Raw genomic sequence first — 10,623 nt, 5'->3', positions numbered from 1 at the left:
CAACACCTTTGAACGCCATGTTTCGGTGACCCTATAACCATGGTTTCAAATCAAGTCGTCCTACTTACACACACGTGTGAGTTTACACATACAAGTGGTTAGGTGACCCTCATCCCACAAGTATTGTAAAACCACCTCAAGATCACAAGTTTTCTTGAATGTGGTTAGGTGACCCTTACCCCACATCAAGTCTACAAGTGAGTTAAGTGTCATATAAAAGGATGGTGTTCAACTTGTTTTAAAAGGGATTTTAGTTTCAAAAATTCTAGATTGGAAAACTATTTAATGTACCTTTCATTTGCATGCATTCAAATGTATGGTACCTTTGAAAAACAATTTTCAAATTCCTTTAAATAAAACCCATTTTATTATGAAATTATTAATAGTTAATAAAACCAATTTTATCACTTAATAATTTCAAAGGAATCACTTTTATGCTAGTTGTCGATTTTAATTGTTAACATCCAAACATGATAAAACAATAAACATAAATCAACCACACAAGCATAAAATACAAACATAAGTCCATAACCATAACCACCTAGAATGATAACACTTATTGACCGAAACAAGTGTGCCAAAAGGTCTCTCCTAAGGGACGAGAATGACACAAGGCATGTGTCGGTGAACTCCCACTTGATCCCGCATCCATATGCTTCAAGTGTCCACCTTGTGTTGTTACTCTTCCAGTTTATTTGGGCTTCCATTTGGAATCTAACTTCAGCTCCTAGCTTCCATGGGCCTCCAAGTTTGGGCTTTGGTCATTGGGCTTAAATCCCATCTTAGACTATGAGGTCCATTAAGGCCCAAAACCAAAACCAAAACCAAAACCAAAACCAAAACCGTAACCTTGTTGCTTCTTCTTTTACAGAAAATATATCCTAATACATTTTTCTCTAGTAAAAGAAATACAACTAATCTACTTATTATTACAAACCAATATGAAATAAATAAATAGATTACAAAACCCAAATAAATGAATATTACAACCAAATTGAATATTGAATAAATCACAACACAAACACACATCCAAAGGTCATGGCTAGGTTATGAACATCCAAATGCACATCCAAATATGCAAGGTCTTAGAAGACCAAAATGGTTCCCCTCTTACCCATAAAACTTTCGGCCAAGAGAAACAAAACCGAAAGTTTCGGGTTTTGTCCAAACAAAATAATTAATCATCCACATGACTTAATTCTTCAAGATTATCACATGCATGTAAAGTATAATCTTGAGGAACCAAGGGGTAACCAAAAGCCAAAAAACTTTCGGCCATATGGTGAACCACACCATAAAACCCGAAAATTTTTAGATCTATGAAGCATGTATCCGTATAAGCGGCTCTTGATGCCATTGTTGGGTTTTAGCAAGATTATCAAAGTCCAAAATAACCATTTTTAAGGAAAACGCAGCGGAAATAAAGTTTTAAATCTTGTTTAACCAATACACATAAACCCGTTTATGTTAAACCCAATCCAGGATCCATATACGATTATGCATGCTATCAAAACACAACCACAGAGTGTTAACATACATAACTTCAAGTCTACGGATTTGAAGGACATGAATGATTGAATGACGAGCTTCCAATGGAGGAAACCTCAAGCTTGTATACCCAACGAGCTCCAACAAACACCTTGGTTGCTAGGGTCCTAACACTTGATGCAAGAACAAAACCCTTTTGTTGTTGTTGTTGTTCTTCTTCTTCTTCTTCTTCTTCTTCTTCTTCTTCTTCTTCTTCCTCCTCTTGTTCACGGCTCCAAGTGGAGAGAAAGAGAGAGAGAGTTGTGTGTGTGAGAGAAGGTGTGTAATCTTGATGCAACCAAGAATTATGATCTACCAATTACACACCTTGCATGTATTGGAAGAAACAAAAGGAGAGAGAGGAGGGAAGGTTTTTCCCACCCAAAATTTCAAATCCCCTTTTATTACTTACCATTTAATTACTTATAATGTTTATGTTATAAAATATAACATAAGTAACATGCAATATGTTATTTAACCAATTTAAATAACATATCTCAAAATATAAATTATCCATATAATTTATTTAACACACTATTGCAAATATTTAGAAAACCATTTTCCAAATATTATAAGTGTTGATATTTATTAACTAGATCATATCTAATAATAAATATCGTGGTGTTTGTCTAGCTTGTTATTGTGTATGACCCGACTTGGATCAATACGTACTAGCCACATCAACTCTAATATGTGTCTTGGGCAGATCGATTCCATCATAGTCATCATCTATATGTTTTAATTCAAATCAATGACCTATAATCCTTCTTGCACTTGGTATAATAAGAAGACTTTGTATCGAATCATTTGTCTGTTTGTCTATTTGTTTGTCATTATTATTTTGCTTTATTCATCTTTTATCAACTAAATGTATTATAAATTAAAATTGTTTCAAATTCCTATTTGTTTTGACAGTTTAATCAATATTTCAAATAACAAGACGGTTCTCTCTCTCTCTCTCAAATTCGTGTTTGATTTTGCAATTCGAGTGCTATTTACGACTTATTGTTGCTAAGGGGTTTAGTTTTTCTGCGACAGTACTTTGTGTATAAATTTCAAACAAGACAGTACTTTGTGTAGAAATTACAAATTTGTTCGTTTTTCTGCGATTTCAGAGTTAGGGGTTTAGTTGATTTTGGGGATATATGAGAGTGAGAATGAGAGGCGAGATTTAGGGGAAAGAGCACGAGTAATTGAGATTGACAATTAACTAACTTCGATTAAATAATATTAAAAGTTATGAATAGCATATGTGTGAGATAACAGAAACTCAACATTTAGTAGTTATATATCATTTAGATTTGAACAACTATGATTAAAGCCTGTAACTATAATACAATTTTTATTATTATATTTCAGTTTAATTAAATACTGTCTAAAACAAATGCATCCCATTAATTGCTCATGTATGTTTTGTTTAGGAAAAAAAAAGCTAATTAATAATTAAAATAGGTCAACAACAATTGTTGGTATCAGGTTTTTGTATGATTTGAGAAGAACGTGGAGGTTTTAACTTATAATAAAGCCAATAACAATAATAGGACTTTTTCAATGTTTAACTCTATAATGACTAAAGTATTAATTTAAAGAAGTCAAACCAATTATTGAATAACATGTTTATTAAACATTCAAGATAGATCTGGATCAATTCATATTCTTTTGAGCACTAACTAGACGTTTGCAATGATCACACAACATTAAAGTTACTTTATGAATGATGAATATGATGCTACAACATTTGGGATGATTTTTCATGTAATTTTTCTTGAAACCCGTAGGGATGTTCATTATTCAGGTAGCGGTTGTGTGATGGCGGCAGTGTTTTGTGACGCCGAGGGTCCAGTGGTGCCATTTTCGTTTGATTTGGGGGACAGTCGGAAGAGGGTGGCGATGGTTTCATCGGATTTGGCCGAAGAACTGTGATGGTCTTACACCTGAGTTCTTTTAACCTTTGTTTTTTTTACATAGAAAAAGAGGCAGAACGAGGTGTTGCCCGGTTCTAACCATCTATGGTGGCTGTAGAGTAGCAACGCGATGATAAGTTTGTTGTCTGAATGAATCTCATTTGTTTTATTCTTATTCTTATTTCCGTTCACTGTTTCCGTTAATCTTTTAATATTTTTTAGCTGGACGTATGCTTTGGTTTTCGGTCTTCAATTTAAATGTTATATACAGAGGCTATGAAGACAAACTTGACTTTGTCTATGGGTGTTTTAGAATACTTATGATAATCTACATCTTGACTTGGGATGGCAGGTTGGATGGAAGGCATCAAGCCAACAACCTATTATCATGTTGAAAACTCATCCAAACACTCTTTGGACTATCGTCGATTAATGCCATATTTTACCTTTTGGTAAGGTATCTTTTATAATCCAAAGATGAGCTTCATATTCTTTTGTGTGTTTGCAGTAACCATTCAAATCAAAGAAACAATAAGCAAGCCAAAGATGCAACCAAAATGCACAAGCAAACTAATTTTCCCAGTGCAGCAATGACTGCAAAAACACAAGTATCAGAAACAAGAAGTTCGACTGCGCAAGCAAAGCCATCCACATAGTCAGTTCTATTTGTTTATGGTTGGGGTTTATCTGTTTCAAGATGCAAAACCTATTGACATTTTGGTTAAAGGTTGAGCCCATAGTGAATCTTTATGACATGGGTTATGAAGTTGTCATGTGACTCATTATCACAACTGCTAATATTATAACTTAAAATGCAATTCACATAATCCGACGCAACAATATTAAAAACTATTTTGAGCTTATGAGTTTGTTTGGTTTGACCAAATTCGTGTCGTTTTGTCTTCACTAGATATTAACTTTTGCTGAATTGGAATGACATATTTAGATGAAAAAAGCAAAAGATGCAATGAACACCTTTGATGATGACACAACCGAAGAGAAATGCTCTTGGCAAGGCAAGGCCATAAATTTTTTGTAAAGAACCCTTGCTTCTTATAACTTAGTTATGTAGTAGTCTAAAACCCAAGTACATCACAAACAACCTGGGTATTGGATGTAAAATCTTTTGTATATTGCCCAACAACTATCAACATGTATGTCTCAAACGTGAGGCAGATAAAAACAACTACTTTGTGCCCAAACGTCAGTTGGTAGACCAACTACGCCGCAACGCGGCGGGTAAAGCCAACTAGTTAGATTTCTATTTAGGTTTAACCATTACTTGGTTTCAAACCAATTAGTTTGAAAATCAAACCCAAACTCTTTGAAATGTAACCAAATTCCGTATTGAACTGTCAGTTAGAGGACACATAGTTGAGGATTTCACAAGGGGAAAAGCCGTGGAAACCAAATTCCCAAGTGGGGAATTCACACCCCTTGTTTTCGCGCCGGGGGGGGGGGGTGGGTTACACCGAAAATTGATGATAGATCACCGGTTTTTCATGAGAGTGATGTGTTATGCTGGCCCACTTCAATGGTCAAATGACTCTTATAAGCTTTAAAAAAAAAGAAAAAAAGACATTAATCAACCCTATTCATATCACTCATTCACTCAATATTTTCACATATTTATACCAAAAAACTATATGGAGCAATCAAATCTCATTCCCACTCAATATTTTCACATATTTATACCAAAAAACTATATGGAGCAATCAAATCTCATTCCCAAAGTAGGAGAACGCCACGAACATGGAGCTATAATCAGTTTAACATCAATCCCATTATAAAATCTAGGAAACCGAACCGAGAAACCTGAAATCCAAACCGATGAGCACCTATCCTATTAAAAGTTTGATCTACCGGTCTGAAACCAATCCGAATTGAAATTTGTTTTCGGTTGGTCCCAACCACAAAATATTCAAACCAAGGAAATAAGCAGATGAACAACCTACAAACCAGGATAGCAGACATTGCAACATGTCACACCTTTTCCTCTCATTACTTTATATTTTAAAATCTATTTTTCAAATATGTGGTTCAAATGTTATGTTTTTAAATGCAAAAGGTAACATAATGTCATACAAAAAACATCACAAATACAAGAATATTATAACCTATACATACATATATTCACCACCGCGAACTGCATTCGCAGCTCCTTTCCTTTCTTCTTCAGCCTCCTTCTCCCGCTCCTTCCTACTTTCATATTCGTGATCATCGGTCCGCAATTCATGACGACAAATCGGACAAGAGTTGTGTTCATCCTGTCACAAAAACACCATAATTCTCACTACTCGAATTCAATTAAATGCCATATTAACAACCCATGAATCAAATATCGTATTATTTAACTTTTATTAACCAAAAAACAGTTGTTAACTACAGGCCTAAGTTTATAGCTAGCAAAAAACTTGTATTGTTTTGGCAATCATAACTAATACAATAACTTTTTAACTAATATACAAAAAGTCTAAAAAATGAAGAAAAAGAAGTGTTAGCGAGTCAACCCAACTCGACCCCGTCCGTGAACTTTCGCACTAAAATTAGGGGCGTGCATAAAACCAAAATAATCAAACCTGATAAAAACCCGACAATTTGGTTTCATGTTTTCTAAAAAGCTGATTGTTCAGTTTCGGTTCCGGTTTTGCCATCAATAAAAAAACGAACTGAATCGATTGGAACAGACCAAACCGAAAAAATCAATTTTAGGTAAATTATAAGAAATCAATATATGGCGGAGTTAAAAAAAATTTAGGTCCAAATGTGTAATCAATTAAACATTAATTAATGAAAGATATTTAGGCCCAAGTTAATTATTTTGGGACACTATTTTTCGGCCCAAAATTTTCAAGCCCAAACATTAAAACCAAAAAACCGAAACCGAACCTAAACCGATCCCATCGTGATAACTGAAAACCAAACAAAGCCTAACAGTTTTCAAAAACCCAAAAAGTGAAAAAACAGAGTTTTATACTTTTTGGTCTGGTTTGAGCCAAAATGGTAAAACTCCAACCGAATCCATTGTAAAAACTGAAAACCAAAATAACTGAAACCAAACTGTTTTCAAAATCCCCAAAAACCGAGTTTTTTTTGGTTTGGTTTGAGCCCAAATAGTAAAACCGGTAAAACCAAGACCAAACCAAACCCATTGTGAAAACTGTAACCGAACAGTTTTCAAAAACTAAGTTCTCGTTTATGGTTCGGTTTGAGCCCAAAACCGACCCCAACCAAAAACAATAATTTCATTATGAACCCATTATGACAAGTCAACCAACCTATCTACCAACAAGTAAAAGAAGTGTAAAAACTAATTACCAGCCATGGTTTGAGGCAAGGAGGATGAAATGTATGCTTGCATGGCATTTCTTGCATATTATCATTTACCACCAAATTCTCCTTACAAATGGCACACTCAGCATCAGCTTCTAACTTGGTTAATACCTCATCTGTAATAGTGATTACTGGAAGCTTTGCAACCACTTCCTTACTTGCGGGTGGGGCCCTCGGGGCTGAATCACCCTCCGGGAACTGCATACAAACACCATAATGTATTATCACAAAAATGCCCAATATTGAAATTCTTCGATTCAGGTTATGTTTTATCTTCAACGAGTCAAATTTAAAAATTAGCTTTAAAATAAATGGTTCAAACGGGTCAAAGTAGCTAGGGGTTATAAACGAGCTTGGGCTCAACTCGGCTCAGCTTGTTTACACCCCTAAAAGTAGCCCAAAGTGTAGTATTAATGTGTAAAAGATGAAACCTACTAAATTATTTTACTAAAAAGTATTGTTTTTATAATCATATTTGACACACTAGTTATATAAAAACTAGAAACCAAAAACTTGAATAAATGTTGTTCTGGCCTTCTGGGTCGACCAGACATGTACCCGATTAGGGTTGCCAATTAATTATTAACTAATGAAAGATTTAGGCCCACATTCATTATCTTGGGCTATTTATTTTTTGCAGCACAAAACTTCAAGTCCAGATGGTAAAACCAAAATCGAACTGTTTTCAAAACCCCAAACCGACCCATGGCCATGCACACCCCTACCAACCCAACCAACTCATTTTGCCACTCTACAAACAAGATAATATTGTGACAAGTAAATTACCATTGCCATAAGTCTGTCTATCAGCTCCTGTGGTACATTATTTGATTCTTGTGTTAAGTTAGGCATAAGCTCCTGAATTCTCTCCATTAGATCTTGTGGTAAGTTATTAGGGCCGTCCGATGACTCAGCAGTTTGTGACATGGAAGCTGCAATGCTTGCCATCAGGTTTGACTGAACCAGCCATTGAGGCTGTGGTGGCTCTTGGTCAACTGTTAGATGTCCTTCAAACAAATATCCTGCAATAGATAATAATAACAATATTTATATAATTCAAATGCATATAACCTCCTAAACCAAATTACATGTTTTCTTATTATTATCTTTTCTTTTTTTGGTAATAATACAGTTTTTGCAACCATATTAAACACATAAAAATGTTTAAACTGTTCAAATGATAAAAGAAAATGTTTGCATGTAGGCGTGTAAACAGACCACACATTCAGCGACGGTTCGGCGGTCGTTTATTTAAGAAACGAACGAACATAAACGAACAAACTCATTTTTTAATAAACATGAAAATAAAGGGGTAAACCTTGATTTCTGCTCCTGTTTTGTGCAGATTCATCATCCATTTCATTCAGCTGTTCTCGGGCTCTGGCGATGCAAGCTTGTAAATGTTGTTTTTCAGAAGCCTCAGACACCAGTTGTTCAGCTTCAAGAAAAAGGGCTAATCCAGCATTCCAGAATCCAGGTGAGGTATATCTCGTTTTCAATATAGTTGCAACACGAGATATGACTGTCAAAAACTGTGAATATGATCGAAATTGTTCAATAGATATTAATCATCAACTAGCCCTAATAATAATAATAATAATAATAAAATGAATCAATTACCGATTTACGAAGAGAGGCAGAGCCAGAGAGGTAAAACTGATGGAGCAGAGATCTGATAGAAGCAACAGCTTCTTCAAACATTTGTTTTTTACCCAGCTGCTTCTGTAATTCCTGTATCAACTCATCCTCACGCTCCATATTTTGTATCTCGATATAATAATAATAACCCTAATTAGGTTTTGATTTGATTTCAATTGAATATGAATGAAGAAATGAATGTGTATGTATGTATGTATGTATGAGTCATATATATATATATATCAAGGAAGGATTGGTGTCTTGGATAGGGGGAAACCTCCCAATCCAAACTAGACAAACTTTGGAGGAAGGAGTTATTAATTAATTAATTATCATTTGGTTTTGCTATCACCGTACAAATGAGCTGACTTATTCGTGAGTTTGCGCTCAAGCCGACTCATAAGCTTAAATTAGCCTGTCATTTATATAATTTTTTTGTTATAAATATATATTTAATAATTATTAATTCATATATAAAAACTCACGAAGAAAGCTAACATTTGTGGGTTAAGAACCGAGGGAAGAAAGCTAACATTTCCTGAGAAAAATGGAGGAGATTTGAGGTGTAAACGGGCCTGGAAATGTGATTTTTGCTGTTGGGTGTTTTATTATTTACTTGTTTTTTTGGCTATGTAGGTGTTTATTTTGGGGTTGATTGTAAAATTTGGTGATTGTATCTTTCTAGCCTCTGGCTAGTTATATATAAAGCTTTGTTGATCTTTCAAAAAAAATTAATTCATATATACAATGTTATGAAAAAATAACTAAATAATAGAAAACGATATATAAAATAAATTATAAACAAGTTTATATTTTACCCGTGTGTTGCTGCGTGTGGGGATATTTGGCGTGTTTTGTTTTCTGATAATTAGTACATGTTCTGACATATGAACATGCATTTGGATGGAAGAATATTTTTTACATATTTTTTTTCTTAACATGGAATATCTTATAAGTCACATGCTTACAGAAAAGTACACATGTTACATCTCCTTGTTACACAAAAGATTTGTTATATGCTAATGGTTGACAATAGTCTTTGGAGTGGTAGTTTGTGTCTTTGTGATTGTCCAAAGGATACGAGACACCTGTAGCAATTTGTGTAGTACATGTATGTGACTTATTGAACTTTGTTATTGTGGCTACATATGTAAAATGAACCTGCTACCAAAGTATTGTTTCAATGAATGTTTAGTTTGCCCTAAGTCTTGTAAATGGTTAAAGAGAAACAATAGCTGTGAACATAAACCTTGTTTTCTCTGTTTTAGCATATCTATAAAAAGTTATGTTTTATATGTAAACTTGTAAAGTGAGGTATAAGTGTTCTTAGGACTTATAAGAGAAGCATGCTTAATTGTGCTTTTGATTAATAGTAGAAATGTGAGTAGTTGACTTTTTGGTTTTAATATATACATATATAATATATAAAAATTAATTAATATATAGTAAACGAGTCGAGCTTGAGCTCTGTATAAGTTAAATGATCCGAGCTCGAGCCTAGCCAAGCTCGGGCTCGGCTCGTTTGCACCCCTAATTCCAATAAACCTGGTTGAGATTGGATTCAAACTTGAAATCTTGTGGTTAGGGTTGTTAAAAAAATCTGAATCCGAATCCGAATCCGTATATGAAATATCCGAACTATCCAAAATCTCGAATATATTAATTTTCGGATTCGGATTCGAATAGTGACTTTGAAAATTTTTGAATAGTTCAGATACCCGAAAGTTATATTTTATATTATCATGTACTATGTGTGAATATAAGAAATGTTGAGAACCCTAAATGAGTAAATACCTTTTATATTCACAGTTCACACATTCAGATTCAAAAGTTAGATAGCCGCCATACATATGAAACATATTCAAAGCTGCTCAATTCATTTGACTATTCTCATCTCTGATCCTAGTTCTCTTCTTGTCTCTGACCGCCACTACAATATATTTGACTTGTAATATGAAATTACCGTAGGCGATCGACCTGTTTGTATATCAGAGTCTGAAACCTTAGAGTCCGAAGTGCTCCTAGTCTGTAACCGGCCTTCAATTGTTTGAAATTTCTCATATTATGCTCATATTCTATTTTTGGTTTCAATGTTGATGTTTCTACTGAATTCAGTATGAGAACTAGAACTACATATGCCATTTTTCAATATGGGTGTAAAGAAAAAGGGAGCTGAAAGTTGAGAAGAGAAAAGAAAAAATAGGTTTTTTTTTTCTTCATA

The 10,623-nt window shown here is 34.2% G+C and overlaps 1 protein-coding gene across 1 annotated transcript; it reads right to left on the bottom strand.

Moving 5' to 3' along the window:
• Positions 1-5,468: 5,468 nt before the first annotated feature.
• On the bottom strand, positions 5,469-8,522 carry LOC143616283 (E3 ubiquitin-protein ligase AIP2-like). Its single transcript, XM_077089157.1, has 5 exons — positions 8,385-8,522; positions 8,083-8,296; positions 7,551-7,786; positions 6,750-6,962; positions 5,469-5,698 (listed from the first exon to the last, which is right to left on the bottom strand). The coding sequence occupies exons 1-5, from the start codon at positions 8,520-8,522 to the stop codon at positions 5,549-5,551; spliced, it is 951 nt and encodes a 316-aa protein (XP_076945272.1). The 3' UTR covers positions 5,469-5,548.
• Between the last annotated feature and the right edge of the window lie 2,101 nt (positions 8,523-10,623).

Source organism: Bidens hawaiensis, unplaced genomic scaffold (assembly GCF_021521415.1).
Source record: "Bidens hawaiensis isolate Kalapana, Puna unplaced genomic scaffold, B.hawaiensis_p1.1 tig00046620_1, whole genome shotgun sequence".
Lineage (NCBI taxonomy): Eukaryota > Viridiplantae > Streptophyta > Magnoliopsida > Asterales > Asteraceae > Bidens > Bidens hawaiensis.
Note: the sequence above shows the minus strand (reverse complement) of the source record. Positions and strands in the feature narration are given on the sequence as shown.

Bases quoted from the DNA above. Each gene is read 5' to 3' on its own strand.
- LOC143616283 (XM_077089157.1), bottom strand. From the start codon at position 8,522: ATGGAGCGTGAGGATGAGTTGATACAGGAATTACAGAAGCAGCTGGGT. The intron at 7,787-8,082 runs GTTTACCCCTTT...TATCTATTGCAG, and splicing joins AAACAGGAGCAGAAATCAAG to GATATTTGTTTGAAGGACAT. The intron at 5,699-6,749 runs GTAATTAGTTTT...TTTTTGTGACAG, and splicing joins CTTGCCTCAAACCATGGCTG to GATGAACACAACTCTTGTCC.